The sequence below is a fragment of the Melozone crissalis genome, unplaced genomic scaffold, assembly GCF_028551555.1.
Source record: "Melozone crissalis strain CALT ecotype California unplaced genomic scaffold, PUWL_Pcris_2 ptg000034l_1, whole genome shotgun sequence".
In the NCBI taxonomy this organism is placed as follows: Eukaryota; Metazoa; Chordata; class Aves; order Passeriformes; family Passerellidae; genus Melozone; species Melozone crissalis.
The window spans coordinates 9,533,505-9,546,726 of NW_026535812.1; the positions used below are offsets into that span (position 1 = coordinate 9,533,505).

The following is a 13,222-nucleotide window of genomic DNA, read 5'->3' on the forward strand; positions in this document are numbered from 1 at the left end:
AACTGTGTAATTTTGAGCAGCCATCATTTACCAGATAAACACAAGGCAAAAGATAATCAAAAAGTTTGTTTCATTTCTTTAAAAAATGCAAGAAGGAGAGACATTCTGAAGAGGCAAACAAACTGAAACATGAAGTTACACAGTGGCGATTCTGTGAACAAAGACAACTTTCTTCTTACAGACCTTTGCACACTTTCTCAACACTATCTCATACTAATGGGCAACTACAAACTGTTATACTCCTCAAAATTCAACTTATGGTTCACTTTGCAATTTATGATGCTCAACTTACAAAAGGCTCCTTCAGTCACTCCATTATTACAGATAAAAAAGAACTCTTATTAATACAGACAAAGGCAGAATACTGCTTGTCTGAGTGGGCCAATGAAAAATGAATGCAGTCTCATTTTTCATCCATTTATTGGTGTACATATATGGATGCACACAGACCAGTCCTCAAGGCTCTCTCTAAAATCTCTATCATCAGGTTCAGTACCAAGAGGGGATAAGCTGGGAGCGCCTACATCTGTGATCATTTATACCAAACTTAACTCTGTCTCTTCCTCACTCATCTGCCTTGCTACTTATTTCCCACAAGACTCAAATTGCTTGATAAAAGCATATGCTTTATTCAGCATGGATTAATGGATGTTGTCCTCCAAAAGGGCTGGATACTGAGGAAAAACAAAGAAAACACACCAAAATAAACTTATTTTCAACATGAACTTTCTAAGGTGCTACTATTTACACTCAAGACTTTATTCTACAATTGCATGTTTTGCCCAAAGAAGACGCCAGAATAATATTAATTAAAATACAGAAATCTAAGTTTATAAATAACATCTTTTTTTCCCCCAGCATGTGCAGACAAATCTAAATGCCTTTCAAATATCAAAAGGCATTTGCTATGAATGAGTAAATCTCTCCTGGAATGATGCAAGCTTCTTCCCACCTGACATTACATTATGAAACTTCTTTAAAAAGTTGTGTTTAAAAAAACCAATTAATTGGTTTTGTTCAAGCTTCTAGAAGAACTGAACTGCTAAGAAGCTAAATCTAGAAGTTCCAGCTCAGAAGATAGTTGTCACTGATACAGAATGGAAGTGCTTAAACAGCCAAAAGTGACATTATTAACCAAGGCTCTTTTCAAAAACATTCAGTGACATTTCTACAGTACCTGAAAACAGAGGAGGATTATAAAACATCTGCAATGAAAGTATTCATTCAATGAAAGTATTCCCAAGAGCACTTCAAACTAACAAGGGTGAAGAAGAGCTGTCTATACTGCTGCATATACACTCTCCATGTACACTATATACTGCCTACACTCTTACTTCTCCAGAAACTCGGAGCTGAAGTCCAGATCTAAGTCACAGTTCAAAGTCTGATCTTTCCCTTTTAGCTTTGGAAATTAACAGAAGCATTTTCAGACCTGAAGTAAGTTGTGGACTAGTTTTAGTAGATGTACTGTCACTTATGGTGCAGATAGCACATGGGGGGAAAAAAGAGTGTATAGTGTCAGTTTGCTTAACTCAAGAAAAATCCATTCTGAATGAAACAGAGGAAGAAATACAAGCATTTGACACCAAAAATCTAATTCCTCTGTCTTACCCAAAAGAATATTTTTATTATCAGCATTTTGAAAACTAATGAGAAGTTTAGAGTCCTCCTGACTCACTTCAGAAGTAGTAATCCTAAAACAACTTTCCTCGAACTAAAACTATGGAAAAAAAATGTAAAAGGCTCGTGTAACATGTTCTTGAAAGAAATACAATAGCTTTGTTTCTATGTTAAACAAAGTTGGTGTTAAAAGAAAATATTTGAACCTAATTAGAACAGCAGAATATGGAACAAAGGAAACCTGGATTTCTGGCAGTGAATCATCCCTCTCACTTGTCAGCAGGATCCTGGAGGTCTGTAAGTGTGGGGAGGGACAGGTACAGCTCAGCTGTGTGTCTGCGGCTGTCAAACAGGCTCTTGGCAAAGGTGAAATGACAAGACTGCAAACAGTGGCACAAAACGTATCAATTACTGGGAATGCCTTTTCCCATTTACAAACAGGGCCAAATCCTAAAAATTTCATTCAAGCCATTTAGCATCCTACTGCAATAAAAGCTTGTAAGAGCCAAGGACAGGCTCTTCAAAACCTGAGGACTGTGAGCAAACTACACAAATTACACTCACCTGCAATTTCCTCAAAGCTGCTTACTTGGGATAAGGGGCCATGTGCAGGCTCTTACACTGCAGGAGAAGGAAGGTGCCTCCTTCCTCTTCCACTGGAGCTACTTCCAATTTACCACAGACTTGAAAGCAGAAAGGGAAGGTTTGCTTACATATAACCTAAGATGTACTAGCAAAGACTGAAGATAGCTGGAAATCTCAATTTTCAGTGGGACTTAGGTCCCTGACTCTCTTCATCTCCTTTTACAACACTGTGAGCTCAGCACTGCAGGTGAGGAGCAGCAGGTTGTCCTGAGAGTGCCATACCTGACAGCAGGTCACTGTCAGCAGAAGCAACAGCACTACCCCAGACTGCTCAGATCATTCCTAACTCCAAATTAACAGAAATATTGTTTTTAACTTAGTCAGAACAGACTATAACTTCGATTCAGTATGTGATCATATCTCCATTTAGTTTTAAGACCATCACTCAACAAGCACTACAAAGTAGAAATAAAAAGTCTTAATTTAATAAGGGATTGAATTTATTAGGTTTTTTTGGCAAATCTTTTGTATTGGTGACTTCTATAATATGAACACTATAATAACCTTAAAAAATGACAGATGCTGCAGGCCTCAATCCCAGTTAAGAAGTGCCAAAGGAAAGAAGAACACTGTTCTGCCCATCCATACCTCCTGTGGAAGGCACTGAGTCTCCTCAGGGCTATCATCTCTCCAAGTGAAAAAATCTATTAGTTCATTAACTTTCCAGCTTTGATGACCTGAATTCAGAGAGCTTCCCTGAACCACAAATAGCCCATTCCTCACCTACTCAACACTGAAGGCAAATCCCACAGGAATTGTTTCTGGCTTTTTTCAATTAACCTACAAGTAGCTCAGTATTTTACAATTGTCCAAAAATCAACACGAGGTAAAGAGGAAATCTGTGAAATACACAGCAGCTTATACAGATTGCAGACACATTTCCTGTAGTCATTTCAAAACAAGGAACACAATGAATGATGAGGGGGATGAAGGAAGAGAGGGAGATGGAGGGGCTGAAGGGCTTTGAGAGGTTTTGGGGTTTGATGAAAACTCCTCCTCCATAATAACAGCAGCAGAACAGTTTGAGAACTTGCATAGGAACAGAAAGATAAAATTTTATGGTAAACAGAGGCCAACACAGGATGATTCTTTTTTCCTCCTCAGCTTCAGGTAGGAGAAGGATGACACAATTAATAAATCTCTTACAAATTTACAGATAATCAATACCACTGTGTCCTGACAATAATCTCTCTCTGGGGCATTTTTGTACCACATGGTGCAAACCCCATGATCAGATGCACAGATCAGCAGTGCCTGCAACACTTAAGACTAACACTGAAATTTCTGCAAAAGAAAAAATTCACAGCTATACAGAAAATTAAATCCATATATATAATATATAAAAACAGGTCCACTCAGATGCTATCAACACTTTAAAAACAAAACCAGTGTGGAAGTAAAATGTTTATTTCAAGAAAGATTTTTCACTTACAAAATGTAAGAAAAAGACATGCACAGCCTATGCTCAGATCACATGCAATCTAAGACATTCGTGTTATGAATTTATTATATAAGCTTGTCCAATTTTGTATCATTTACATGTATAATTTAAGTTATTGCCTTAATTTATGTTTATTCTCATTAGCATTAAACAAAAATTGTCTTTTCCGCAAATGTACCTCATTCATAACCATACACCAATAAAGCAAGTTATCTGCTCACATTTTGCCTAGTATTACACCTTATTTAAACTACAAGCAAGACATTTTCAGCCCTCAAACACTGATTTATACACAGCTAATTAAAGAATTGAGGCCACTCCACTGCAAACACCATCCACACATAAGTGTTTATTACAGTTTTGTCCTCCTTGCTGCACTCATGCATTAAGTGCACTTTTTACCTTTCTAAAATGTAGAAGTCAATATGGAAGTTCTTTTGTTAAGCCATCTAACAGTATTTACTTATGCTGAGATGCCAGTACTTGCACTTTCAGAAAAGAAACATCAGTCATTTAAAAATTCTACTGGCTTTAACTGACCTTGGAAAAATAAAATAATCATGTGATTAAAAGTGTGCCTGGCTGTGCTGCAGTTTCTACAATGCCACTTTCCTGCTCTGTGTTTCCACAAAACCTGACTCAGAATGAAAAGCATGACCTTACTTCTCAAGAGCTGCTTTTCCACTTGTACAGCTACTAGAAATCAAAGATAAGATCCAGTGAGCATATGTACAAGGTCAAGAACCTATTACAGACTGTAACACAATCACTCTGTTTTATGAATGGACTCACTCAAACTATCTTAAGAAAAATCTGTCCCAGTCTATCACAGAATGTTTTCACCACATACAGAGACACTGACACTGCGCATCAGTCGTGGTGATGGAAATTCAAAAGCACCTGCACTTGGACTACCTGCCCTACAGATCAAAGCCCAAGACCTCAGAATACTTGATTGAAATTCTGAAAAATGGGGTCACTTATGCTGTGTGTACCTGTCCAGAACAGATTAAAAGGAAAATTTTGAGAAATTCTACTATCTTTTACAGAAAAAAGCCTAATTTTATGTTACATACTGCTATTACAATCATTCATGTACGATATCAAAAACTCTTCATCAGTTTTATAGTACTCTCATAGAGTTTCTTTACCTAACACTACCAGGGAAAAATAGTAATTCCTATTTAATAATGCATTACTATACAACTCGAGTGAAGAACCCTAATGAAGCCACTTGAAAAAGCTCAGATTGAATTAGCCAGTATAAAAATCCTAACAGATCAGATTAAATTAGTCAGTATAAAAATCCTAACAGATCAGATTGAATTAGTCAGTATAAAAATCCTAACAGATCAGATTGAATTAGCCAGTACAAAAATCCTAACAGATCACTTCAGCTTTAGCCTTGCAGGCCTGTGCAAAATCAAGCAAATTTCAAATACAGCAAGATTGATAAATGGCACTGCTCCTTCCTGAGCCACACAAAGGCACTGGCTCAAAACTCTCCAACAACACAAATGATGATTGCTCAGAACTTAAGACCCAGTTAACAAAGGAAAATCAAGAAAATTTGTAACTGAAACCTGAACATCTACAGAACTGAGGATTGCTAACAAGATGCTAACAAAAACTAAATGATAATATGCACCATGTGTTACAAATAAAATAACCAAATAAAAACCCACCTACAACTAACTACTCAGACTGCCCTGCAATTAGTGCTCTCACCTTTTAAAAATTCTAAATGTATTATCAGGACATTCAGTTTGCTCACAGCATTTCATTAAAAAAAATAAATTGTGAAAACTGGAAAGATTTCATAAGCTTAACTGTCCAGTAAGCAAGTATTTCCATGTTTTTCTTAATTTGCACAAACCCCCTACCTTTGAATGTTTTAGTGTTTTGGTCTGTTCTATTCCTAGTGTTTGAGCCTACCAAATTTCAGGCTCTGAATGTGAACTCATGACTGTGAATGCTACATGGGTTTAGCCAAGATGCTCTCATAAATATGTCTGAGAACACAAAGTAATCAAGATTCACAAGCCAAGCATGTAAAACATGGAGTTACCAGGTGATCTCACAGCACTTGGTATGTTCACATTATTTTATTCAGAGCAGAAAAAGGCTGCAGTGAACCACCCCCCACTGCACTCTTTTCCCACACTCCCTGCCTCTCCCTGCTCTCCCCAACACCTCACACAGGCTCAGAGGGTTACAAGCCACAGCAGATCCTCACGTACTGCTTACATAACCTGAATGCTTCAAGATTTAACCACACTTCAGTGTTTTTTCTAGGGGCTATCTGCTCTAAGATGCTCAAGATGGACCAAATTTACACCAACTTCTGGAACTGATAGATCTTCATGCTGTAGGCTGAAGCATAAATTTAACAAAGCTCATCTCAACTCGCATCATCAATTCCCCAAGACTCAAAACAAACCACAGAAGCAGTTGGTGCTCCCTGAAAAAAAAAGCCTTCTGCCTACACAAAGCCTAGAACAAGTGGCTGTTAGATGGAGGAGAAAGGAGTGCTGGCAATGAAAATATGACTCTTAATACTTTCTCATGGAAGAGCTGGAGTTATTTACTTCTAAGGTTACGTAACTTTCTTCGAGGAAGAAGTAACATCAATCGATAAATAGTTGAAGGATACCAAAGGTTGTCTGTCCTTCTGCACAAGATTGATCAAAATGAGAATTTCCTTGGGCACAACTATTTCAAATAAAACTAGTCAGAAGCTTCCACATTTTTTAAAGACTTGTTCTATTCCAAGTGCAGGTGTAGAATCTCTTTCTAAATGCTGTGCAGAATTCACAATGTAACTGTGTAACAATGATCCACCAAAATAGTTCTGAGAACAGGCAAAACACTACTTTGTAGCACTGATCTAGAGAAGAAAGATATCTCTGCAGGAAAGGAAAATTATTGGAAGCATTCAAAAAAACCCCCTCCAACTGTAATGATCAAACCAAATAACCTACACTGGGTCATGCTGGCTTTCAGAAAGATCTGTCCAACCAATTTATGGTGACATCTGCAATGAGAGACAAATGAGCTCTTCCAAAAAAAGTTCATTCAACACAGCTTAATGCTGCTTGTTTAAAATTTGAAAATTGATTCCCCAAATGCTTTCTGAATTCCCACATTCTAATTATTTCTGTAAGAAATGTCAAATTTTTTTTTTACTATGTACAACTTTTCAGTCAAAATACATTTAAGGCTACAGTTTTCCACTAGCTAACCAGTCACAGCAAAACAGCTCAAATACACTTGCAGGAAACATAATTTACACATTCTAGATTTCCCTTACAGAAATCACATCTCTCCCAAAGTTTTAAGTGCAAACCTACCATTTTTGGCAGCATTTCTGACAGATCAACTAAATCATCCTAAAATCAGATTTGCTGCAAACTTGTTTGAGAGCTTTGAAAGTATTCCTGCAGCCAGCAGTAATGGGCTCACTGAGAGTTAAGGAGTGAGAGCCAGCCTGAGACCCTGAGAGCACCTTTAAATCTGGAAGAAAACAACCCCCAACACTTCAAAACAGGTGCAATTCATGTTCTGTAGATGCATCAAACCTGCATTTTCATATAATGCACATGAAATCAGTAAATCACTGCACTCTTCCAAATAATTTTAAAAAAACCAACTTACTAACTGCAGTCAACATATTTCATGGACAATTACATGACATTTCTCATATATTGTTATTTTTAGCATCCATATTCATATCTCTTACAGTGTGTGTGAATTTGAAATACCAAAGTTTAAAGACTGCTTGAGAAAAAGGAAGCTTCTGTCTTTTGAAAGCCCTCTTGCACTGTTCCATCTCTGGCTTTAACATCACCCTGAGTGCTCTCTGGATAGACCTTAGGTAAATGTGGAACAGCTACATTTTATGGAGGTGTTAAAAGCACCAGAAGTGGATCCTGAAAGTAGCACACTGGAAGTCTTCTGAGGTGGTACATAAGGATAACTGCACAAGCTTAACCTCATGATTTGCTTTCCTGAATATACAACAAACTGTCTCAGAAATTTATTTCTGTTACTCTTCCTGGGTTTGGAATATGCTCAAGTCTGAAGTCTCAGAGAATGCATCCTCATCTGGACTACCTCTGACAAAAATATTATCACCATCTTCAAGTCAGGATGAACAAGAGAGTGCAAAGTTCGTTGTAGTAAGATAGTTCGTAAATTAGGCAAAGAACAACTGGTTAAACACACAGAGAAATGTTCTTCTCAGTTATTTTTGATTACTCTACAACCCATTTGTGTACAGGCAAACAAGTGTACCCCATGCCACTGCCCCTCAGCTAAGGAAAAGCACATCACAGCACACACCAGCAGCTAGCAAACCTTAATGGATCCTTGGGATGACAGATAATCTGGTACCAATTACAAAAATAATAAAAAAGAAATCTAGAATGAAGCTAACTCCTAAGTATTAAGATCTCCAGGTAGAAGACTGGTGCTTTTCCAGTGTTTTGGTCCACTTCTAACAAAGTTTACATAGGGTAGAAAAGGTAAACTTTGGTAATGTTTGGCAAATGACTATTACTCAATTCCTTTAGCTATTATAAAACATAATAACAGAAGTATTATAAAAATGTAGAAGAAAAAAAAACCAGAAGAACATTATAAAAATGTAAAATATTAAAAAACCCAGAACCTGCATGAAGGAAGTTATGCTAATATTGCCATGCTCCAGGAACACCACCATTCCAATGTGGCTGTTTCTAGCCTCATGCAATAGTAAATAGCTGCCTCCATGCAAGGAGCAAACCAATCTAAAACAGAAAGACCTCCTGAGGAAAGATGATCAATAAGAAGACAAATTGAAGCAGCCTACAAAACCACCTCTGGAAGCACTCTTAATTGAGAGCCAAAGAGCAGAACCACCACATTTGGGACAAAGGAGCCAGGGGCCATAGCTGCTGCATGAGTACCACATTTTCTAAACACAGACTCCACTCCCCACGAAAATGCAGCTCCCTGACACAAACAATCCCACTGCAGTCTCCAGCACCAAGTCATTTCCTGGACCAAGCTTCACAACCACTTAGGCATACACAAAATGTGTGCTAAGATTTTTGCATCAACTGCAGCTGCTGACTTCTGCAATTAACAAAGGGAAACCCCTCCAAATCTCTCAACAAAGTACATGCTTCTCTTCTATAAACACTTTATCAACAACAGGATTGTCAACAAAATGTCTTAGGTAAAAACCAATATCTGAGGGGACACCTGGAAAGTTGCTATCAACAGATGTCCCCATACAGTTGCAGGCCTTGATGACTTGTGACTTACTGAGTTATTTTAGGAAGAAGACACTTTGTTTTTCACATTTTAACCTAGATATTCTTTAAGCAACTGAAAAGAAAGACGATGCTAGTAAAAACAGTTATAAAAAACTTGACAATGTTTAACCGTACGTAACAACAGGGCTCCATTAGGAGTATTTCTCACCACTACAAAACAAATTTCACAAACAGAAGAGGTGAAATATACAAACGTCAGCTTATCACACTGCCAAGTCTGCCTTTGTTGTCTGACCTACAGCTACATATTCACAGTAGGAATATATGGATCTGTTTATCAAATTAAAATACTGCTATCTCAGATGCAGCTTGCTACAAGACACAAACATTGCTTTTCTCGTAGTTTATTTTTGTACAGGTTTTCCTATTGCTTGTTAGTAAAACCGTGGCCACATGGCAGGAAGTCTTCTCCTTTATTTCTATAATCCAAACTGACATTGTTGGAAAAGGCTTTTTAAAGAAATAAATGAAATATGGAGATGAAAAACCTATCATCAGCTCAAATTCCTCATCTCATAGTCCACTTTTTCTTTTTCCTTATACCACTAAATACAACTATCAGTGATTAAAAATAGAGGAAAGAGCAAAACAGTGTAACTCAGATTGCTGTAAAGCTGGCTGCTGAGACTATAAGGAATCTTCTAATTTCATCAGCAAGAGTTTGGATGAAGCAAATATATTGATATATGCCCTGCCAGTGAAATGAGATAAACAGGTATGTCCAGTTTCTCTGTAAAGGCACAGCACATTAGTTCTACACCACTGCCTACTGGGATCAGACAGAGCACTGAAAAGTTCACACTAAACCTGAACAGCCAACGCTAAGCCTTAAAAGCCAGAGACTCAACTAAGTATCTTCTTTTTTAACACACCCCCCGCTGCACACACACACACACAGACGCGTCCTGGTCATCCTCGGGCAGCCCGAACCTTTCCTATTCCTCTCGTTCCCCAACGCCATTACTCGTGCTGTAGTTGTTATTCTGTTGTAAGCTTTAATTGAGCCAACTGTCAAAACACAGCAGCGCTATGGCACTGCAAATTAATAATCTGGCTCCTTCCCCTGTGTAACTCAAAGCTAAGGAACGCTCACGACACTAGGGAACCTGCAAAAGTTACCTACGCCTACATGTTTATAGTAGCACCTTCTCCACAGCTGGCATTGTGCCACCTAAATTTTATAATCGTACGACTTAGAGCCTCTGCTACGGAGCGGAGAGATAAATTCAGCAAGAGGAAGCTCCGCAGAAGACATAAATAAATATTCCCCCCCTCACCTTCCGGGGCTAACTAATTTTGTTGATGAAGGCGCATAACCTTCGGCTCTCTCTTTGAGGCCTTTACCTTGAAAACAAAGAAATCGGTGCCCACTGCCCCCCTCCCCAGTGCCGTCCGTGGATTTCCATAATTGATTTGTTCGATGAGGGAGGCGATAATCGCAGGGAGCAGTTCCTGCGCCTCCCACTCTCCGTGCGGCACCGCTTCCCCGAGGAGCGCCTTCCCTTCCGCCCGCTCCCCCCGGGGCCGCGCCGGGCCGGGGGCGCCCAGGCCGGCTGACAGCTCCGGCTGCCCCCGCTGCCCGCGGCCCCGCCGCACAGCGCGGCCCACGGGGCCTGCGGAGGCCGCTCGGCCCGGCCCGGGCCCGGTACTCACGGGGAAGGCGCGGATCCGCATCTTGGTGTCCTTCCGGCTGCCCGTCCCCTTGCTCAGGTTCGACATCTTCGGGGCCGGCGGCGCCTCCGGCGCGGGGCGGCAGAGCCGGGGGACGCGCGGCGGGGCGGTGCACCCGGGAACGGGGCCGGGGGAGGCCGCTGGCGACCTTCGCTGCGAGCGCGGCCCCCAGGGGGGCGCGGAGGGCGCGGGGGCCGGGCCGACCGGGCCGGGCCGGGCGGGAGAAGCGGCGGCGCGGGCCCCTCGCTCCGCTGGCGGCGCTTCCTTCAGCCTCCGCCGCGATGGCGGACAAACATCGCTCACTGCGCAGGGCCGAGCGCCCCCCCTTCCCTTCCTTCCCTTCTCTTCCTTCCCTTGCTCTCGTTCCCTTCCTTCCCTCCCCTCCCACCGCCCGGCACACTCGGATCCGGCCGCGGCGGGGCGGGGGCGGCGGGAGGGCCGGGGGCGGGGGCGGAGGGGGGCCTCGCCGCTCTCGCGAGCTTTCCGCCGCTCTCGCGAGACGTCCCGTCTCCGGCGGGCCGACACGGCCGCGGCGGGCGGGGAGCGGAGGGCGGGGAAGGCGCGCGGGCGGGGAGGGCGCCGCTGATTGGCGGAAAGCGGCGCCGCGCGAGAGGGGCGGGGCCAAGGCGGGCGGGCGGCGCGTCCCGTGAGGGGCGGCGGGGCCGCGGCTGCCCGGGAGGGTTTGCAGCCCCTCCGGTGCCACGGGAATCACGGCGTCGTCGGGGGCGGAAGAGAGCTGTAAAATCATAAAATCCATCCGGCCATTCATCGTTGCCCCGTAACCCCTAAGCAACTGAACACACACCCAGCGCCAGACCCAGACGCCTCTTAAACACCTCCAGGAATGGCGACTCCACCGCCTGCTGCACATCCCACTCGTCGGGCTTGTGGCAGTTGTTTTGTTAGGTCTAAAGCGCAGGTTCTGGTGCCACTACAGGGTTGTGCCAATGGGCCTCGCAGCTGCTGCAGCCCCGCGGGCAAACGGGGCACGGCCCCGGCCGGGCAGCACCTGCCCCTGCCTGGTACCGGGTGTCAGCCTGGCACCGGGGGTCAGCCTGGCACCTGCCTTGTACCGGATGTCAGCCTGGTACCGGGTGTCAGCCTGGCACCTGCCTTGTACCGGGTGTCAGCCTGGGCACCGCGGTTCTTTTCGTGTTCCTAGCCCTTGGAAATCTCCCGGCTGCCAGTGCTGCCCCTGTGAATCATGCCAGCGGCAGGCGGGTCCTGCCACAGAGACCCGTGATGTAAGGCAGGTGTATTCAGAGATACTCTGTGGCTGCACAGTGCCAGATGTATCTGGCAATGCCCCCTGTCTGCACAGTGCCAGGTGTATTCAGTGATTCTCTGTGGCTGCACAATGCCAGGTGTATTCACCAATGCTCTGTGTCTGCCTTGCAGTGCATGCTTGGGAAATGAGGGTGCCACCTGAGGCAACACTTACATGTGCCCGGAGTTAAATATAGGTCGTTCAGCAAAGGGCAGTTGCTGTAGAATGGTTAGAAAATGTCAGATTCTGTCAGTTAACAGAGGGGCACTTCTGGAAGTTAGGCTGGTCAGCCAGAAAGAATCTAGGTTCCAGATGCCAGGGGGCTGACTGGAAAGTTAGTGGGTTTTGAAGTGAAATGTGCGTCAAAACATGTCTTGCTCAAGATTCCCCAAAGGAAGGAGGTGCCATAGCCAGGAAGAGAATTTCTTTGGGGTGACTCTTGAACTGGGCTCTGAATACCACGGCATTGTGTGATGCACATTTTGCACTCCATCATCAGTGTTTTCCGCAGGTGCCTGTACACTGCACCTGTTCACAGGGCACACAAACAGCTTTCCTTCTCTGAGCTAGTTTACTTTCTGTTCCACTGATTTCACCAGTTTTGTCTCTTGGAGCTGGTTACAAACACTTCATATTGGGACTGTGCACGTTCATATATGACATATTTTTTTAATCTCCTAATCAGAATTAAGTATATACGCCTAGAGTAGGTGTTATATAAGAGCAACACAATAAACAATGATTGCAACATGACTATGCAATAGGAACCAGTCCTTTTCAAAATTACAGTATAGTCAAAATGCAGATCAAAGATGAGATGAGAAGGGAAAGATTACTGGCTGTTAATGTGAAGAATATGGCTTACACATTGTTTCAATATAATTTCAATGTCATTTCTCCTCCTAAGTATTTTCTTTGCCAAATGAGGACAACCTCTTATGTTAATGCAGGTTTTTTCCCAGTCCATAGCAGTTAGGATAAAATAATTTGAAAATGTTTGACTCTTGAAAAAACAGTTTGCAGAACTAAAATAAATTTATATTAAAACACAGATTTTTTTCATTTTGAAAATGCTGCAAGAACACTTTTCAACAAATTTAGTGCACTTTTCAAAACTCAAAACTTCCCCCACAAACCATTTTTTTAGAACTGGCATTTCTTCTTTCAAGAAAGAAAAAAAACCCCAACTTTTACTGTCCCCAGTACTGCAGATAGTTTGGAATTAAATTCTCTAATGATTGCTTCTGTGCTTCCTGCCAC

General features: G+C 42.4%; 2 protein-coding genes across 2 annotated transcripts in view; one reads left to right on the forward strand and one right to left on the reverse strand.

Annotated features, from left to right (window-relative positions):
* Window positions 1–10,795, reverse strand: part of CUL3 (cullin 3) — a 55,650-nt gene extending 44,855 nt beyond the window's left edge. The window contains exon 1 of the mRNA XM_054282299.1: window positions 10,678–10,795. Coding sequence (XP_054138274.1) covers window positions 10,678–10,743 — 66 coding nt within the window. The 5' untranslated portion in view covers window positions 10,744–10,795. The remainder of the gene's footprint in view (window positions 1–10,677) is intronic.
* A 744-nt stretch (window positions 10,796–11,539) lies between these two features.
* The window catches only part of LOC128941079 (guanylate cyclase soluble subunit beta-2-like), a 38,835-nt gene continuing 37,152 nt past the window's right edge, over window positions 11,540–13,222 (forward strand). The window contains 1 exon segment of the mRNA XM_054283004.1: window positions 11,540–11,717. Coding sequence (XP_054138979.1) covers window positions 11,540–11,717 — 178 coding nt within the window.